General features: G+C 35.4%; 2 protein-coding genes across 3 annotated transcripts in view; one reads left to right on the top strand and one right to left on the bottom strand.

Annotated features, from left to right (window-relative positions):
- Positions 1–21,953, bottom strand: part of LOC123677556 (neuroligin-1-like) — a 536,762-nt gene that overhangs the window by 352,914 nt on the left and 161,895 nt on the right. For both annotated transcript variants that reach the window (XM_045614141.1, XM_045614140.1), the window contains exons 3-4: positions 21,008–21,502; positions 8,945–9,256 (exon numbers count right to left, since the gene is read on the bottom strand). In XM_045614141.1, the coding sequence (XP_045470097.1) occupies positions 8,945–9,195 (251 nt within the window). In that variant the 5' untranslated portion in view covers positions 9,196–9,256; positions 21,008–21,502. The remainder of the gene's footprint in view (positions 1–8,944; positions 9,257–21,007; positions 21,503–21,953) is intronic.
- Positions 14,316–14,821, top strand: LOC123677559 (60S ribosomal protein L17-like). The gene has a single exon (XM_045614146.1). It carries the CDS (start codon positions 14,389–14,391, stop codon positions 14,803–14,805), a length of 417 nt encoding a protein of 138 aa, XP_045470102.1. The 5' UTR covers positions 14,316–14,388; the 3' UTR covers positions 14,806–14,821.

Genomic DNA, 21,953 nt, shown 5'->3' with positions numbered 1-21,953 from the left:
TAATTGCAACCTTGATACATCAACAGAACCATTGAGGAATAGGATGTCGAAAACATGAGACCTATAGACACTTTTATGGTTTTGAAAAGTGGTATTAGCCTTCGTATAAAGAGAGCTAAAATCTCCACAAAAAATCAATCACACACATCAATCACAAATCAAACAAGATATTCCTCACTATGAAAAGAATGTACCTAAATCATCGTGTAGGATTTTATACAGCTGATAGGATGCAAACGACATTGTCTATAAACTACGCATATAACGTCAGGTTACAAGAGACTCCAAACAGATCGAACATTGCTTCCATTTGAAGTTACCCATGCGTGTATTATTGTCGGATATAGCATATCGGGTGTTCAGTTGATGTAACTGATTGTCTACTGGGAAAAAGCGAATTGAGGAAGTAACGACTTATCGCAGAATGGCGTATTTTCTGAACATGAGAACAATTAGAGTTGAAAGAAGGATGGGAATATCGACAACTAGAAGTGAAATGGGAAGAATGTTTCTTTGACTTTGAAGTATGGGGCTGAAGGATAAATGTTTTGAATATGGCTCGACTCCCATTACTGCTCCGTGAGATTTAGTTGCAATATTTCTTTTATTTACTACACCTGGGCATAGCTCCTCTATGTTTTTCTTCTTCTTGCGAAGAAACAGGATATTATAAATAAAACGAAACGTATTCAGTCAACCAATTTTACAACCTCTGATGGCATGCATATGCCATTCACACTATAGCATTATAGTGTAATTAACTGTTACTTCCACAGATGCTTTTGTTTAATCAGATTGTAGACTGGTAGAGACCAAAACAGTATAATGAGACTGCCTGCAGTGAACTTTTCAATTTATCTTACTCTCTCTTAAAAAAACATTTTGTCTTAATGAATGCCTGCGAAATGATGATGTTAGGAAAATTTGGTCTACATGGAGTTTTCGCTAACTGTGTAGAGTCGTATTCATGAAGCAGGAGAATTCGGGTTTTGCTGCGTGGAGTTAGATCTGTGTCTGGGGAGGTTTATTTGGATGTTCCTCAGGGGTCTAACCTGGCACCTCTTTTATTTTCTTTATTCATTAATCTCTTGTCATGTTTAATAGATGAAGGACGTATAATAAATCCTTATTATGTAGGTCTCAGGTTGGACCTCCGAGTAGGTAGGTGTTGAGGTTGAGGTTTTGCAGCTTTGCCTTTCATCATTGTGAAATAATCTTTACGAGCTCTCGAATGATGTATCATAAGTAGGGGATTGTCATTTGAATTTTTTGTTTTGGCGGGATTTGTGGCTGTATCGCTCTCACTAAAGTGACTCTTTGCTTGCCAGAGAGATGGCGTTGTGGGCTGCGCATCCCCCGGAAGATCGAAATATCTTGGGATAAATGACCAACCGTTCTACGGCGAAGTCCACATGCTATGCTACGGATATGTGTGTTTGACAAAAATCACTTAGTTTCTGACTGATAATTTAATCCGTTATCCTGAGATGAAACACCGCAATCCCTTGTGAGAGGGCGCACATTTGAAATTGATTGAGAACGCCGAAGGTTGTTTTAAAAACAGTTCTTTATTTCCAGTAGTTGATAACTTCGATTTCTCGAAGGGATATTTATCTAAACTGCATTTCCAAAAACGCTTTTAGTTTGTTATTTGGATATGTTCATGTCTTTTTCACAAGTATCGAATATATTTTCCACACAATTTTCTCACCATGTTCCCTGAACATTAGGTATAGATGATATTCTCTTTCGTGAGAACCAGAACATAAATAAACAAAGTGATGATTTAATTGATAAATAATATAAATATGCCAAAATTATGTTTTCAGACAAAGAATCTTTATGTTTGATTGTCTCAGTCTTTACTTGTCGGAAATTCATCTTGATGATTAAAAAGTAAAATAACTTATTTCCGCTTTATATATTTATTTTCACAACAATTGTTTCGTCATGATAACATGACTTCGTCAGGTGAGCATGGTAACAGTTACCATGCTCACCTGACGAAGTCATGTTATCTTTTCCTACCGCCGGAGGGAAAAATACTTTTCGCTCCGGCGGAGGGAAAAGTGGTTGCTAAGGAAATGATTAATTGGTTACTAAGGACAAGAATGAATAATTCTAATTCAAACGTCATTTTTATCGACCAAAGTTATATTGTACAATTGATTAATGTTGCATTATGAAAATTGAAACCATATAGTAATGGACGGTTAGAATTATGTTCAAAAGTTGATGGCTCAATGTGTTCAAACATAATATTGATTTTCGAAATCGAATTATTCGAAATGAAAACCTCTATTAAAATCTTTGTCAAGAAAATATATTCCAAAAAAATCTGAGGTTTTAGAATATCATCCTCAATATTATCACATCTTATCTTTTTATCTTATCTGAATTTTGGCAGGACATGATCATAATTTTGGGAGAAAATTGCAGATAATATTAATTATCAGATATTCTGGTGCATTCCGAAGAATCGAGTTGAGCAGTATAACAATAAAAAATTATCCACCTCTCACCTGCTAAATATAGGAGAAAATATAGGTAATATCCTTGAAATGACATGGAGGATGGAAGAGCTCTTCTGTTGCTGAAAGTTATGTAGAACTGCAGCACAGAAAAAACTGGATATTGCTAAAATATTGCCTAGCTATATTCTTGTATCGAGTAGTCAAATTTTGAACGTTCTCATTATAAATACAATTCACAAAGGTACTACAAACGTAACCAATTCATTCAATGCAGGGATATATTATGCATTCTAATGTAACAATCAAAGTTTTCAATAATTGTACTTTCAAAAATATGGACTGAGAGTTCATTCAATCTTCAAATTATTATAGAATGAATAGAATATATCAAAACAAATCTCATTCATTTTCATAAAATCACATATTAGCACAATTGCAGTAATTCTTCTTTAGTAATCAAAAATATAAGTGCATTAATATTGTTGATGAGAATTATAATTCTCCCAATCATTTATTCTGAACACTAATGATATATCTGCTAAAATTGTAAGGTTAGTTATGTTACAATATATTTCATCATTACGATAACTTATCCGTAAAGAAAACATTGTTAACAATATTCTTCATCAAAAATATTTCTAGTTATTTCAATCCTTTTGGATATCCAATGCAGTTATTAAATATATAAATACTTATGTGTGGATTGTATATAATAGTATTTTCGAATCTTTTCGCCCTGGAGAGTTCAACAATTCTGCGAAATAAATGTAAATAGTAGCCATACGAGATGTTATAATTTTGCTTGATTCTTCCTTCCATTTCATGAAACAACTTGTTCTATATACTATTAGATAAGTTCGAGATAACACAGGATCTACTTGATATATTTCTATTTAGGAAAGTTCCAGGAATTTCGATATTACTAGGTGTAGAGTAGATATTGTATTTGTTATTGTTCACGACTTGACTTCTGAGCAGAAATGAAAATAAACGATGAAGTGACAGATAAATACGTGACGGCTGACGGAGAGTTGGAAGTACCAACATAAAATGATGAAATGTAACCATGAGAGCTGTGCAAATCTGATATATTCTCGTACGATTTTGTTCAGAATTTGATTGTATGAATTACAAAACGTTTGAAAAAAAAATAGCATATTTCATTCGGAGTTGAAGTGACTTTTCATGGCTCGCTTAAATTCCCCGCCTCACTCCGTTCGGCGGGGAAACATAAGCTCGCCATGAAAAGTGACACTTCTCCTCCTTGTGAAATAATATACTATTACTTTTCAATCATCATAAAGAATCTTTATCTTCTTTGTTCTTCTCCAGCCCATAAATTAAGTATTATATTTTTATATTCATATTATGCCATCTGATTCCGAAACATATGGTTGCTTTGAGGTGACGTGTACAGCAGACATGTTTTCAATGTTGAATCAACATCCAATATGATTTTGATTCAGCCCGAAAAATACTCAACGTCCTCGAAGAATAATGTCCTGTGCAAAAAGAACAACAATTTCCACGGTATGATGAATGGAATACACGGGCGAGGACAATTCAAAGCCCCTCTTCAACTACTAAGTTGAAAAAATATTTGGAAAAACCTAGAACCATTCATCACATCTTCCATTAACGCCTCAGATGTGTGAATCTCTCAGAGAATTAGCCATAAAAACATTCCCCCCCAAGCAAATTTCGTATCATTCACATGCCTGTCATGATCCGCAGTGGCATGTGAAGCAATTTAAATCCACTATGGAACGCGGTCCATTTTTGAGATTGGGATTTTTCCGACGTGCTTTTGATACGGGAAAATTATGGAGATATTCATAAATTGCGTTTTTACCCCAGGTCGCAAACCACTCTAATCTACTCGGGATTCAAGATAGGCAAATAAAGATCGGGATGAATGTGGGATAGGGTGTATGTGGATGTTTTTTTTTTGAGGCTTATGTATGGAGCAACTCATTCTGAATTATCAAAGATTTAATCAATTTCAAAATTCATTGTCTCGCTTTCTTTATGTGATTTGGTACTTTCATTTGAAACCAATGAACTATTTTTGCAATTTCAACCGAAAATGGTCCCACATCACTAGTTTGATTTTCAATAATGTCAATATGGCTGTCCGTTAATGCATTATTTCTCATGTTTTTGGCAATATTTCTCGTCTCTTGCTCCTTGAAATCAGCTCTTTGCAGTGCGTTATTTTCGTCTGCGCAACGTGAACCATTCAATCGAACGAGTTGAAATTCCCATAAAACCATTCATTCCTAAACCTGAAAATCAATTTTAGACTTCATCACCGTAAAGGGTTTTCCAATAAGAGCTTTCATTATGAAGAGAACGCCATTGGTGCAGTCGTCAGTTTTTAAGCTGTCATATTTAGAGATTTGACAACTAAAAACTATACCATTAGTAAAAATGTCACGCTACACGTTTCAAAAACACGTTGAAAGTCATTACAAAAATGGTGAAAATTTTGCAGTCACAGGAAAAATTTGAGTTGTTGGAAGAAGTAAGTGATGTGAAGAATCGAAACAGGGTGCGTCGCTCAAAAACAATTGAAAATGTTGGTGCTGTATCCCGTAGTGTTGACGGAAATCCAGGTTTGTCAATTCCTTGTCGATCTTGGGAATTGGGTATTCCACAAACAAAATAAGTATTTTGCATAAAGACTTAGATTTTAAGGCTTTTAAAATTCAGTTTACTCAAGCACTCAAGTTGGTCGATCACTAGCTATATTCCAACCAGCATCTTCGCTGATTGGGATTGGGTCCCTTGTACTGCATCAAAATGGGTCTTCAGTGATGACAACCATTTTCCCTTTAGAGGGCTACGTTGATAAGTAGAATTGTCGCATTTGGGACTCAGAAAATTCATGAATGATTGTTGAAGAATATTTCCATCCTCAACGTGTCACTGTTTCGTCCGGTTTTTGGTATAGTGGTATGATTAAACCTTACTCATTCGACAATGAGGATGGTGCAACTGTTACGATGAAAAGAGAAATGTTTAATGATTTTTTATTGCCGAAATGTGAGGATATAAATATGGACGACGTTAATTTTCAACGATATGGTGCTAGGTTCCACACAAGCAACAAAATAATAGCAATTTTGCAAGAAAAGTTCACACCTCGAAGAGTTGATCAAAATTGGCCACAGGGATCTTGTGATTTAACACCCTTAGATTTATTTCGTTGAGATCACGTGATAGATAAGGTCTATGGGAATTCTATACAATCGATTCAAGACCTAAAAAAGGAATACGTGAAGTTATTGAGGACATACAGACACAAATGTGCGAATTGGCCTTGGAAAATTCCATGAAAAGGATATGGTGATGCAATATTAGCCATGAAGGACATTCGGCTGATATCATTTTCCATCCTTCATTTATCGCTCACCTTCCTCTGCAAAATGAAATAAGAATCCATTGATTTTTCTCAAAATATACTCTTTTTAATATTAAAATAAAACCTCTTATTTAAAACCATTCATAATTTGTTGATATTCAGTCATTTATTTTTCAGGCCTTCACCGGACATCAACTATTACATGATGAATAAAACCTCATGAAGATCATAATCTCGAATAACTCAACTTACTTGGCGTATATTAGAAATAGTAGTGAAACACATAATAACTTCATTTCATTTCGTCAAGACCAAATTCGCAGGAACACTTAGGTACGAGTAATTAATAGAAAGGATAATATAAGAATAATCGGGGGATAATAGGGAAATAATAAGGGAATAATGAGGGGATAATAGTGGGATAATAGAGATAAAAGGATAATAAGGGGCTGTTAGGGGAAAAGAGAGGAACATAAGGGAAAAATAAGGGGAAATAATTGAAGGAAAAAGGGTATTAATAGGGAGATAATAGAGGAATAATAATAGGATAATAGGGTGAAAATAGATGAATAATAAAGGAAAAACAGGAAAATAATAAAAAATAACACGGATCTAAATGGTATAATAAAGGGAAAACAGAATAATCTTAATCTTAATATTTTCGAATGATACTAGAGTATTTCAGGGCATTCTTTACAATTTCTTTCATTATTCGCTATTTTCTGTAATTGTTTCTGATGTTTCCTATGTCAAATGCATTTCATTCTGAAAATGTGGTGTGAAGGATAATCAAACATTACTAATACTCAAATGATCTGAAATTGTTATTTTCCTAACAAATGTGGAAAGTGATACTTTTCTGCAAGATACTGCAGTTGACCGAACGGCGTGAAGCGGAGCAGACGAGTGCGGAAAAGGTACTTTCCACATGAGTTAGGAACAATATTTTTCCTACTAGCTTAAATGAAACACTTTCACGGAGAATTTTCGTATTGATACCGACTGACGTTTTAAAAATAGTAATTTATACAACAAGTGCAAAAAGTGAATGTTTATTCCACTTGACGGAGGCCGTTAGGCCGAGTTGGACAACACGTCGAGTGCAATAAACAATTTTTGCACGAGTTGCATACAACATTTTTTCTACGTTCATGCAAAAAGCAAAAAATGTATGTATCATGAGGTGTGGTCATAGTACAGACAGTTTGCTCTATGGAGGTAGAAGGTTACAAATCGGATCAGTTTTGATTAAGGAGTTATACTCGGGAAGGCATTGTTTGTTTATCTCTGGCTGCTAACATTAATACAAAATAATATAAAATATGTAACTGTTTAAAACGTATTGCCAATCTCACAGCATATCTGATAAATATGTAGTGGGTTTGAACGTTTATGTTTGTCATGATGACAGCACGTTGAAGTAGAATGACAGATGAGTGCAATAAGAACTTTGTTGCACTAGTGCAATAAAGAATTTCTTTTTCCACTAAATATAGTTCAATAAAGTTTTGCTTTTTGCATGAATGTAGAAAAATTATATTTTTGTGGGCTCAGCCCATTATGAAACGTTTGAATTTTGTGATTGACGCATAGAGACATGCCAAAATTTTATGATTGATGCGACTCTTCAATATTTGCCTGCGGAAAAAACCCCTGCTATTCACTTTCCGCATGCATATGCGTGTGCATAGTGAGTAGCATAGATTTTTTTATGATCATTTCGCATATGACATGAGTAATTTTATAGTATCAACTAAAAGAGGAGGTCTACTACAAACAGCAGATTACCAAGCTATAAGTTGGGAGCTACATATTGTTACGTTATTTTTCTCAACAAGTGAATTATTTTCAAATATTCTCTAGATGTAACATAAATAAGGTAAAATGAAGCTCGCGGCTTAGCTCTAGTGGAGAAGGGGTGGATTCTATAATTTTTTTTCTTAATTTAAAATGAACAGCTCAATAAATAGGGGGGGGCGCCAGATAGTTTTAATAATATCAATCGAATATAAACAAGATTCCTACTTTTCTGTAAAATTTCCAAAACTACCAAATTACTAAGTACTTGAAGAGAAAAGCGTTATATTTATGATATGAAATGTAATTAATGAATTTGAATTGAGTGCACTTAAGTATGAACAATAATTCAAAAGAATGAATGCCGGCTTTCATTTACAGAGAATTTCACAGATAATGGTATTCAGATAATGGTATTCACAATAAAATAATAAACTGTAGGATTTTAGTTAAATTTCAGAGTCTATATATGGTCCAATATGGTTATTCAATATATTCAAAATAAATGATTAATTTTGGTAACTTTCTCCAATGAAAATAAAAGGGTTGTACTCATCCAGAGGGAGAAGTCCAGTTGATGGAAATGTTGAATTCGGTTCGCTCCCAACCGGTTAGAAGTTATTCCAACCCTCAGTATAAGGCAATGGGGGTGCCTATGTCCAAGGGATGTCTTTGCATCAACCAACACGCCAATAATTCAGGTTGATCCACTTATATATCGAATCAGTAAAATATTCAGAAGAATTGAAAGAATTGAAAGCCTAAGATGGAGGGCGGCTTTTATAGAAATTTCTATCAGAGTATGTAGAATTTTTATCCCGTACAAGACGGAAATTCTGCTTGATTCCAAAACGTGATATAAATATCCAAAATAATCAGCAAAATTATGATATTATCTGCAATTTTCCAAATAATTCAACTCAAATGGTCGAAGACAGAAAATCTTAATTCGGATTAGCTGAGATGCTCTACACTCGAGAAAATACGAAAAAATGAGTTCCAATTGATGTATCTATATTTCACAGATGGGATTCAAAACAAGTTTTTGCGACTTGACAATGTGACGAGAAAAGATGTTATATTGGTTGCCTATACTTGAGGAGCGGGAAATGATATATTTATTTGAAATGACCACCCCAACACAATTTCTGGCAATTCAATACCAGAATCGCGAACAAGACAAAAACAATTAGAAAGTGTACCTGACGATTCCACTTCAGCGGTACATTCATTCTCCAAGCAGAAATAATATTAAAATAAAAATGATAAAAAGAAAAAAAACGTTACAATATTTTCAAGAATTACTCACCTCAGACTACCAACGGGCGGTGTAGCGTACGGAACTCCAAGGAACGCTTCCACTGGCGGATGGATGTGGATCATGACACCTCTCAGTGGTCCATACTTGGTATCTACCACACGCGTGCTGTACTTGTGCACCAGTAGCGAGGAGTTGACTCCTTCGGTTAGTACTATAGCGAATATGACGATAACACGCAACGAAGACGAAAAGTAACAACTCGACTGTCTCGACTGTTTTGTCGTTTCCGGTACACGCATGACGTCACCACCAACCGCGGCGTTTTTTCATCATCGATCACCCTAGTTCACGGACCACCTCCTGCAAAAAAAAAATAATAATTGAAGATTTAACCATATACACATATCGTTAAAAGTCTTGCCCAAGAGTTTTCTCAGGAGTTTCTCAAGAGATAAACAACCTGAGTTCTGGAAATGAAATTAATATTTTCCTCTATTTCAATTGCAATATATTCGATAGAAAATCTATGTTTGGTACTCTTTGCTTTATTCAGGATGAGAAAAAATAGGAATCTTGCAATAATATACAGGGTTTGGCATAGGAGAGTGGTAGTCTGTTTCCAGAATAACCGGATGTTGTAGAGGTTAGAAAATATTTTTTGGAGAAAGATCATTATTTCAAACCCCAATATGTAAATTTTTAGCACAAAATTATTATTCGTTCTCTATAAAGGCTATCGCGGTGAATCAATTCGTATCATTTATATACACCCGCTAGGTTTCTCAAGAAATAACCGATCAATGTTCTGCAAAAGAGATTAATATTTTCATCTAGTTCAACTGCAATATATTTGACAAAAAATGTTTGCTTTATGCAGGATGGGACCAAATAGAAAAAATAAGAAAAGTTCTGAATCTTTCGAATATTTTATTTTCGTTATAGTTATTCCACAACTGAATCCAAATTCAATAGTACAGACCTACGAGAAAGAGTTAAAAAAAATGGAGGTAACCGAAAGAGAAAAACTCCGGCGGAATCTTCCTGGTTTGGATCACTCCAAAAAGTTTCTTCGAAACATTGACTCTGCAAGATACAAGAAGTATCTGGATCTTAGTAAGAATATGCAACACCTCCTCACTGGATTCCTCACAGACCTTTGCCACCTCAGAAAACACCCCATGAGAATGGGTCTAACAGAAAACGACAAGTGCAGATTTTGTGGGGAGGAGAAAGAAACTCCGGATCACCTGGTGACGGAATGCCTCGCCATCGCTAGCCAACGCAAAACCTACCTTGGACACGAAACTTGTAGAAGTGAGGAATTAGCCTCCTTGAAGCCATCCCAGATATTGGAGTTCATCAGAACTCTGGAACTGGAAGGCGAGCTGTAGATGACGTTATGGAGAGAATAGCTATGATGGGGGGCACAAGAGACCATTAGGTCGCAGTGAAACGTAACCTCCTTAATTAAATCTAATCTAATTTAAATAGTCAGTATTAACACCTCTTCTTTCGATCAAATCGCAAAATATGCCTAGGCATACCAAAAATGAAATCATTAATGAAATTTCCAGACATATCATTTAATTCTGCCTGAGGGGCTAAGTTCAGTTCCTGAAAAATAGAAAGTGGACTTTGGCGATTGGTTCGCCCTAAGAAATCCCATACGTGCTCAATTGGATTCATTCTCTGGATATTGTTAACTTGAAGAATGTTTTAAACCTTTTATGAACAGGGTTGGTCAGGCGTTATCATCCTGGTAAATAAAATTATCCCCAAATTTATGACGCCGAAGAACAATTATTTATTGGTACAATGATGTTTTCACCAGATTGCACCAGTCATTGTTAGTTCAACGATAATAAGAGGGAAACGGTGACCGAACATTAACCCTGAACATTGTTGATCCGCCTTGAAAGGGTTCAATTTCCTTGGTGCAATTGAGTCGCTCTAGACTGCCTGGACCTCTCCAAACCCTTTACTATCACTTTGTAAACAAAATCGTGTCTCGTCCAAAAAAAGGACGTTGCGCCATTGTGGTAAAAGCCAGTCTTGGTGGGTTCTGCATATTGCCGAAGAGTAGTTATATGTCGAGGTTATAGCCGAGGTACTCATAAAGGATTTCTTTCCTTTAAATTTGAGGGATGCAACTGTCTCCTTATGGTACTGGTTAAGACTACCAATCTATAGGTCTCCAAAAATGACTTTTACTCGAAGGAATCGAACGGTATCTGTAACAGCCCTCCGATTTCTTCGTGTGAAATTTGCTATATAATTGCTTTCTCTTGCAGAAAATACTTTGGGTTGACCAGGCACTGGTCTTCGAGAAACGCTGCCGGTTTCCAAGAAAAAGGCCAATAGGCTCATTACTGAAGTCCGAAATATTTTTAAATTTTATAAAATTATCGCACCTGTCGCTCCTGATTGTAGCTGAGGCCACTGCAACCGCGCTTAGCTAGCCCCTACATCAAGGTTTCTAGGAACAACAGACTCACTGGAAAAATATCGACTATTAGTCGACAAGCGTCAAAACAACATAGTGTAATCGTGGCATCTAGTAGAAATCAGACCAGAAATATTAACAAAAAAAGGCCTAGTGTGATTCGGTGTTCAAATCAGAATTGTGTAATTTATATAGAAAATGACAAGAATGATATTCTATTGTATGCTCAAATATCTATGGCATTCAAAATAACCTCTCATTCTTGTTCAACCACCATCACAGTTGATACGTTCGAATCGATACCACACGTACAAATCATCTGTGCCCTGCACCCTATTTGTGGAAGGTCCACAAATCATTAGTTCGGATTCAACGATATGATGATTCAAGATGAACATGGGTCCGACCCCCATTAAGGGAATCAAAATATACGGGCTCTACTTGGCCAAGCTCAGCGATAGAATTGAATTAGGCGAGCCTTACAAATACTCCAATATGTTCCCGAAGGATATTTGACCCTCGTTTCCTACAAATCGTGAAGGATGACCCACAGAAATCTCGGCTAATAAGATATTTGATGGAATTCCGACTGGATCATTCGATCAGATCGGAGAATAGGAACACTTTGTAGGGAATTCTTAGCAAGTGAGTATCGCATATTTCTAGAGGTAAGAATATACTTTTCTCTAATTCTGTGGTTATTCCGTTCATTCTTCCACATCTTGTAGAACAAAATCGTGCGAGAATATATCAGAAACGCACAGTTTTCATGGTTATATTTTATTATTCTATGTTGGCACTCCGAACTTTCCGCCACGGCTTAATCTGTCAATTCATCAATTTGCCTTGAAGAAATCAGTTCTGCCAAACAACATTTTTCAATGCAAAAAGCACTAAATTATATTTATGGAAATATTTCATTAATTTCAATGAAAATGCAATGAATTAGAGAAAATAATGTATAATACTCGTACAGAAGGCTCATTCTACCACTCGTTCATTCCAAAACTCGCCACTTCGTGGCTCGTTTTTGAATTTTGAACTCGTGGAAGAATATCAATGCCTTCTGCACTTGTATTATAAATAACTATACCAGGATGAAACCTTACTTTGATTAAATCAGGTGGTCTTGAAACTTAATCCATTCATCGCTTAAAATGAATACAAACAAGAGGAACTCATTCATCAAAATGAAACTATACTCCACCAAAAAAGTGTCAAATCCTTATTTAATTTATATACTTCCTTTAGGAAAAATACTTAAGTCGCCATGGCCTATTAGAGGTCTATAGAAAACTAATCATAATTTTGTTCTGAAAATTTGCATATCGGGATTTGAGACAATGATCTTTCTCTATAACATATTTTCAGATCTCTACAATAAAAGGGTGTAAAGGGTGTTTTTTTTAGAGCTATTGAACTTTAAATTGCAATAAAACAACGATGGATTATTCGATTGACATGAATTTTATTTATCCGCAAGATAATATTGGAGCATCACATTTTAAATATGATTTCTGGCATATGACCGCCACGGCTGGCTCGGATGTAATCCAATCTGGACGTCCAATTTTTGATAACTTTTTCCAAAATTTGTGGCCGCATATTGGCAATAACACGGCGAATGTTGTCTTCCAAATGGTCAAGGGTTTGTGGCTTATCCGCGTAGACCAATTACTTTTCATAGCCCCACAGAAAGTAGTCAAGCGGTGTTAAATCACAAGATCTTGGAGGCCAATTCACAGGTCCAAAACGTGGAATTAGGCGGTCGCCAAACGTGTCTTTCAATAAATCGATTGTGGTACGAGCTGTGTGACATGTTGCACCGTCTTGTTGGAACCACAGCTCCTGGACATCATGGTTGTTCAATTCAGGAATGAAAAAGTAAGTAATCATGGCTCTATACCGATCACCATTGATTGTAACGTTCTGGCCATCATCGTTTTTGAAGGAGTACTGACCAATGATTCTACCAGCCCATAAAGCGCACCAAACAGTCAGTTTTTCTTGATGTAACGGTGTTTCGACATACACTTGAAGATTAGCTCCACTCCAAATGCGGCAGTTTTATTTGTTGCTCAGCCATTCAACCAGAAGTGCACTTCATCGCTAAACAAAATAAAATGGACGTAGTGCGCGATACGTATTCCGCACAGAACCATTATTTTCGAAATAAAATTGCACTATTTGCAAGCGTTGTTCAGAAGTGAGTCCATTCATAATAAATTGCCAAACCAAACTGAGAATAAATCACTTGACAGCTGTTGAATCGGTCGCCATCTTGAACAGTTATGCCAACTTAAAGTTATATACCTCGAAAAAAAACAACCACTACATTCATGATTTCATCGTTGGCTACTACTTTCTCCCATCTTTCGGGCAACGTACAAATCTCGCGTTGAAAAGACTGGTCATCTTTTGAAGCGATCCAATAATCGATCCAATTTTTTACTTCTTCATAAGACTGGAAATGTTGGTCTGCAAGGCCATGTGCCATAGATAGAAACAAGTCCGATAGTCCGAGAGAGCAACGTCTGGAGAATACGGCGAATAGAATAGGACTTACCATTTCAACGTACCCAAGTATGTCTTGACAACTTTCGCAACATGTTATCGAGTATTGTCATGCTGTAAAATCACTTTATCATCTTTCTCGTTTTATTGCGTTATCTCGTTTCATTATATTCAAATATAAAAGTGAAATGAAGATATTCAAAAACTTAAAGTATCATAAAGCAATTAAACGCATCTGTCTGTTTCCCTTTAAACAGAGAAAGATCATTGTCTCAAACCGCAATATGAAATTTTCAGCACAAAATTATGATCAGTTTTTCATAAAAGTCTAATAGGTCATTACAGTGAATCACCCAGTATAAATTATTTACTTCCTTTAGGAATAGTAAACTAATCAGTACCTATGTATTCCATTAGAAATCAAACTTGTTCGCTAGATATAGCTCCATAGGCCACTAAAACATGCAAAGCCCGTGGATCCAACCTTTGGGTTCACTTCAAGAACACCTGTAAAACAGCTAGTGCTATAAGGAAAATGCCTTTGCAACGAGCTGTTGCCTACCTTAAAAATGTTATAGATCATAAAGAATGTGTACCATTCAGAAAGTTCAATGGTAGAGTAGGACGTTGTGCTCAAGCTAAGCAGTTTGGCACAACACAGGGACGTTGGCCAAAGAAGTCTGCTGAATTTTTACTTCAATTATTGAGAAATGCCGAAAGTAATTCTGATTATAGTGGACTTGATGTACAAAGTTTAGTAGTAGATCATATTCAGGTTGATCGTGCACTATGCTTGAGAAGACGCACATACCGTGCTCATGGTAGAATAAACCCCTTTACGTCTTCTCCCTGCCACATAGAGCTTTGGTTAACAGAGAATTCAAGCGAACCAGAATCACCTTTGAAACCTGGTAAAAAAGGCAAAGCAGAAAAGAAAGTTGCTACAAGTTGAATCTTTTGAAATAAAAACTGACAATAAATATAATTTTGTCGGTTGATTTTACCTCTTCCGTGATGTCGTTTTGAGACTATTAAAGCTATACAAGCGAATCGATCAGGACAATTTCCATGTAAACACACGAAATATTGCAATTTCCACCCCTTCCATGAAAATATCATGAAATTCATGTCAGCTGTTCACTGCAGATATATCAGCATACCAAATAGTATTTTCGAAAAATTGTCATTCCATTTTGTCCACTGCAGTAGGTAATCTGAATTCGCTCTGAATGGATTCACTCCTCGAGCTGATGAATAGTTATTTATGCAACAAGTGCAAAAAACAATTTTTGCACAAGTTGCATACCACATTTTTTCTACGTTCATGTAAAAAGCAAAAAATGATTTATTGAGGTGCGGCACTAGGTGTAGGAAAATGAAAAGCGCAACTTGAATACTTTATTATTAATATCGATTTGCAACTAATACGTTACGAACAATTCAACTCAAACTTTATTTGTACCCTCAATGTTGAAAGTGAATGGACAATTGGGGCAATTTTCAATATGAATATTTCGTAGTGAAGTACTTTTTAAATCCACTTCTTGATTTGTTACTGCTATAAACGTACTAGTACTTGGTAACTGTACATCGTTATTTTCTTCAGGCTGAAATATTTGTTTGTCATGATGACAGCACGTTGAAGTAGAATGACAGATGAGTGCAATAAAAACTTAATTGCACTAGTGCAATAATGAACTTCTTTTTCCACTAAATATAGTTCAAAAAAGTTTTGCTTTTTGCATGAATGTAGAAAAAAACTTGAATTCACCTGGTTATATTCGAAACGTGCTGATTATTTCCGTCAAATTTGAACTGAATATTTCATTTGAGTTCTTTGAACTTCGCGATCCTTGGAGGAAGAATCTGAATGAATTACTAATTTGTGGTTGTATTACACCCTGAGGAATGATATTTCTCCACCTTCCTCGGATTTATTTCTTGAAATGAGTTTCCCTCGGAATAGCATAAAGTTTCCGCACTTTGAGAAATGGTCTATCATTTTTCTGGTCTGATAAATTTTTTATGAGGCAAGTTATTGTTGAAACTTCTGTAACTCGGTTCGTTGGAATCTCTCCCACAATTCTACACATAAACATAAATTCTTGATGTCCTTATGTCGATTGTTGGAGACATCATGTGAAATGAAGAAAAATTCGGGTTTTGTGTTGAGAGTTACAGAGGAAAAAGAATTTGTTACAATAACTTCTGTATTATCAGAATGTAATAGTATTCAGAGATTTTTTATTGTAGTTCAGTTTGACATTTTTCAATTTTAGAGATTTGGAAAGTGTCGTTTATCTTCATTAACTGGTGACAAGAAGTCTATCAGACGCAGCACCATATTCAAGTTATAACAAGGTATCATAACATTCTGGATATCGATTTCGAGGAAACGGTTTTGAAGAACTCAGCAAGTGATACAAATTTCATATGGTTTGACAAAATACCTCACACTCTCCGAAAAAATATAAGGCAGTTGTACTGCTGTCATCAATGTAGGATCCAGTTTATTGTTCCCTGTAAATAATTGAGATGGTCAACGGAATGCTTGGAGACCTATTAGTCTCTTCAAGTGCTAAGGGCATGACAAATTCAATGAATTTACAGGGAATGAATTGTTATTGTACATATTGTAAGAAGGATGTGTAATTCTTCGGGGACTCGAAGAATGTACCATGTCGGTTGTAGAGTTTAAGAGATTTACTGGGGTTGGGAAAGTTCCAGAACAAGACGGTTATGCCATATGTGTTACATCTGTTTCCCAGGTTCTAATCCTTCTAGAATATTCGATTTCCAGGAATCCGCGAAAATCTTTGTGGGCGATACGGCAAAGTTCTTATTGGACGACATGGGGATAGAACTTTCCCATAAGGGTGTGGCCAAGACGAAAGAAGGGATATTCGAGACAGGGTAGTTCCAATGGGCAGAGAGAGGACAGTTCAAATTAAACCGAAGACGGGTACAGACGGTACAGTTTAACTTAAGTCGAAGACGAGACAAGTTCGGTCGGTCAACTTAAGACGTACGACGTAAAGACGGTTCGCGGACTAGATTAAGACGAGTCGCGAAAAAATCAAAGACGAGACGACCGAAAACTTGAAGTACGACGAAGACGTGATAAACGAAGACGTTTCGAGTAATTAAACTAGAGTTAAAGACGAAATTCAGTACCGTAGTGAGAAACTTGTAATAAAGACGTAATTAGGATCTTCTCAATACTGAGTTTGTACTGTATAATTGTGGCTTTCTCAATAGATGTAAATAATTCGAAAGAGTTTAATTATTACAAATCCAACAAAGTCACGGAGAAAAAGAAGAAAGGCCAGGTAATCGAATCATACCTCTAGACGATCGATTAACCAAGCCTACATCTATGCACAACACCAAATGAATGATGAATAATATAATATATAATGTTATAATATATAATATAATATATCTCATAAACCAATAAACCCGAAAACATTGTTTGGAATAATTAAACAGTGATCGATATATTAGACGAAAAGACTGCAAAATAAAAAATCAATTTGTATACAATGTTGTTGTCAAAGCTTCTTCTACTGCTGTGAAGGTAGAAATGGAAAAGCATGAATTCCTCCTGAATGAATGCTTGTTTTTTTCTAGTATTTTTTCTCTACATGAAAATTTTTGTTTTGTCATGGAACTGACTTCCTCTATAACTCTATCATATTTTTATATCAAACGTGATTGTTTTTTCATTTAAATCCCTTAAATACATGTACTGTTCAAATTATATTTTTTTTATTGAGAAATTTTGACTCGCCCAAAGAATGTTTTTCATACCTATTTTGAAAATATTCATCGTGTATTATTCATATTTAGATTTCGAACCGTGAGAAAATTTGTTTTTTGTCAAAACGCTTTCAATAAATGGCGGAGTTTCACAGACTCCGTGTCACCATTAACGTTACTTATTTGAGTGTAACCAGTTGAGGGTTGAAATCTTACAGAAAAACAAAAAGAAGATGGAGTTGAACTAAAGGAGTATTGAATGAAATTTTGATGGGGATTTTGTTAGAGAGCATAAAATGAACGAAATATTTTAGAACCATTTGAAATATTGATAGCTTTAAGTTATTGATGAATTTTAAACTGAAAAGGGTCGAGGTTTCACTTCCTTCTGAATTCTGATAACTTATTCAGTTTTGATAAGGGTTTTTGTATTATCCCATTCAAACAATTATATGACATAAATATTGAATGGCTTCTCAGTATTACAATGTTTTTTACCCTTTTAACAAATGGCTGTGTCAGTCCTTGACTTAGATAAAAGTTCTCCTAGAACTTTCTACTCGTTCATTAGTTTTATTTTACCTGCATTTTTTGAGATTTATTACGCTTATTTTTTCATTCATTTATCTAGAGATTCACAACTGTTCATTATATAGATGTTCATTCATTTTTCGAATCAGAGTTTATTCACTTATTCATTATTTCAATTCATTCTATATTCAACCATCCAAACATATGGGTGTAGGTACTTATTATATATTTTGCAGCTTTAACCTTAATTTGGAGTTCGAACTTAAAAATCCTTTGTCATTGTTCCCAGTAAATAATTGACATGGCCAACAGGATGCTTGGAGACCTATTAGTTTCTTCAAGTGTCGAGGACATAACGGTTTCAATGAATTTACAGGGAACGAATGGCTATTGTATATAACATAGAAAGGAAGTGTTAATTCTTCAGGGTGTCGAAGATGAGTCATGTCGATTGCAAAACTTAAGAGATTTACTGGGGTTAGGAAAGATCGAAGACAAGACAGTTGTACCAGATGTGTCACGTCTATGTATCAGGTTCTAGTCCTTCGAGAATATTCGATTTCCAGGAATCCGCGAAGAGCTTTGTGGGCGGTACGGCAAAACTCTTATTGGACTAGGGAATGGTACTTTCCCTAAGGGTGTGATCAAGCCGAAAGAAGGGAAGTCGATATTCAAGTCAGGAGTAAGTTGTGGTCAGTAGAGAGTTGGAGTCGGGTCTAAGTCGAAGTAAGAGTAAGTCCGAGTCGGCAGACAGTTAAGTCGAAGACGAGTAAAGTTCAAGTTCGGTCTAAGTCGAAGTAAGAGTAAGTTCAGTCGGTGGAAACGTGAGACGAAAAGACGGTTCGCGGACTAGATTGAGACGAGTCGCGAACGAATCAAAGACGAGACGACCGAAACTTGTAATAAGACAAAGACATGAAATATCGAAGACGACTCGAGTAATTAACACTCGGGTTAAAGACGAAATTCAGTACCTTATAAACTGTGTTTGTATTGTAAGTGTGGTTTTGTAAATAGATGTAAATAATTCGAAAGAGTTTAATTATTACAAACCCGAACAAAATCACGGAGAAAAAGACGAAAGGTCAGGTAATCGAATCATACCTCTAGACGATCGATTAACCAAGCCTACATTTATTTTTAGGCTTTTACTAAACATTATTCTCATCTTGACAAAAATAATTATGGAACATGATTATGTAGTTGAATCAAGTAGTCAGACGTGTTATTCAAAGAAGGGAGAGTTAAAAAACCTTGTCGCCTTAATAAATGTGTTTCAGAAGGTATTTACTTGTTAACCTTTTCGGTGTGGAGGGTTTGAATTCCTTTACATAAAAAGTGCCCTTATTCCCTGAACTAGGTACTGGGTAATTTCTAATTTCTGATTCTTTACGTGATAAATTATAAAAGTTGGATACGTAAGTGCATCCAATTCTTATTAAGAGAGGTTAATATAACGTGGCTTACTTGTGATATGCCAAAGTTCAACTACTCTTCTCTCCTCAGCGTTTTAGAGATCCCACCACTTTTCATGAAAGGTGGAGCGATCTCAAACGTTCCTCTGATTCACCGCCCTTTCCAACCACAGGCAAGTATTCAAAATACGTTTTCATTTTTAGTTTAAGAAAACCGCATTTTCAGCCCTCGACAAGAATTTTTGTATAATATGTTGATGTGAAAGTTCATGAAAAAAATGTTCTTCAATAAAATATTCATTCAATTCTGTTTTTTCCATTCCAAAAAATGTATAGAAAAGGACTTTCCGCAATGATGAACTTTTTAAAATGAATAATAGTTAAAACCTATCATAAATCGATGGTCTCAAGCGTAAATAAAGCGTATTAATTTTTGAACCGATCGCTGAAACGCTAAAGACCAAAGAATTTTATATAAAAAACTTCAAAGTTTTCAAAATGAGCGAGGAAAAACGTATAAATGATGAACTTGAAGGAAATGCAGCTGAATATTGCTGACGAAATGAGAATAAAAGTTCCTTAAAATATTAGATGACCGCAAGTAATTGATTCCTGCGATAGATTTTCGAATGAGTATTTTCATTTTTGTCTTCTGTGAATAAATTTCTGAAAAATCTTGATATTTGATTAAAGGATAGGGATAGAGAGTATTTTTCAATGATAAAAATCAAATTTGATGTTACCTTGACTCTCTTGATCATCTACTAACCTTTCCATTAATTTGAAAGGACATAACTTTTTTGTACGTATATTCTTGGTAGAAGTCGATTGACCAACTGTTTTTGAATTATTGAGCTTCAAAATTAATTTAAATATTTGAAGAAATTATTCAGTTTCTATTTCATAATTTCATTTAATACTCGAAAACAATAATAAATATGAATAAATAAAATTTTATTGAATTGTAACGGAAAGATCTTCTAGAGAATGTTAGTTTTTTACGCAGGTATGCAGAATCACTCAAATGTAAAATTGCACCAGAGTCACAAGATTAAACACTAACTCATTGAGAATCTTGCATCATTCCAACTGCTGAATCTTTGCAGATACCAGGTCGTATTCCCGTGAACGTAATACGAACCGACAACACAAATTGCAATCTAGCAATAATATGGCGATGGTTTCATATTATGGAGGTCAATGAGGAGAAAGCAGAACAATGTTCACAGATACCAGTATATTTGGAGGCGGAGCAGAGAAACAGTATTCAGACTTCAGACTGTGGCACTAACCAGAAGTTGTGAATGCATCAAATACAATAAAAAATGGAGTTTTAAATGTTTGTATTTTGTTACTTGACTCAAACCTTCAGGATAACAAGGTATGGATTATGGTATGAAAGATTTTATTACTATTCATTCTACTATGAGAAGAATGTTCATTCCTTACCTGTCTGGAAACTCCACAATTCATTCACCTCATCTAAGATGTTAAGAACGTCTTGAAGAATCTCGAATATTCCAAACATATCTGCCTCCTTTGAATTCTACAAACGCGTGAAGACACCATTCCCTCTTCTGATTCGGTATTTCGTAACCTTTTGACGTAGGAAGAGAACCGCTCTTTCTTATGGGCCAATGTCAAAATTACCCCAAACAGCTGACGATCGTTGTTCATTCCCAACTGTTACTTTGATATATCCTCTCCGGCAGTTGAGAAAGTTCTGCAGTTCGATAGCTGCCAACACTACCAACTTTATAGAGGAGTTATATTTCCATCTGCTTCGTGACTGGCTCGTGTATCAGAATCGAATGTCTATGATTTATCTCTGGGTATTTGGGGATGGCCTGCGAATGTGGACGATGGTGGCGATCCCTGTTATGGAGATATCTGTCTTAGGGGTTGTCCTTGGTTGGGATCTTCTTCATAGGGAGTTTCGTGATCCTGAAAAACAAAATTGGGGTTAGAAAGAATAAATGTCGTGGAGTTTTTACAGAGAAAGAATTTCTTCGATATGGAGTCGGAACTACATATTCTGCTTATGACACTAGGAAATTTCATTTATGCACAATTTTTGTGTGAGAAATAATTATGAAATTCGAGCAATCGCGAAATATCATAAGCTTACATGTAAATAAGCCAAACATTACGTAGTGATCCATATGAATTCATTTATGATTGATGATTCCTTCGTACTTGGCTGAAATTATGCTTGAATTTTCCTAACTAAAATTTACTCATTTTTTTGATTTTCACGGTTTTCAAAATATGACCTTTTTCATCGTTTCTGTATTTTTGCTTACGCATTGTGTTAGTAATTTTTTTGAACCGCTCTTGAAACCAGGAAGTTGGAGCTGATGTCCCGCATCAGAGACGGTTTGTTCCTCAACCTGAT

Source organism: Harmonia axyridis, chromosome 4 (genome assembly GCF_914767665.1).
Source record: "Harmonia axyridis chromosome 4, icHarAxyr1.1, whole genome shotgun sequence".
In the NCBI taxonomy this organism is placed as follows: domain Eukaryota; kingdom Metazoa; phylum Arthropoda; class Insecta; order Coleoptera; family Coccinellidae; genus Harmonia; species Harmonia axyridis.
The sequence above is the reverse complement of the archived record's forward strand: the minus strand, read 5'-3'. Positions and strand labels throughout refer to the sequence as shown.

Excerpts from the sequence above, each read along its gene's own strand:
- LOC123677559 (XM_045614146.1), top strand. The coding sequence starts at position 14,389 with ATGCCTTTGCAACGAGCTGTTGCCTACCTTAAAAATGTTATAGATCAT.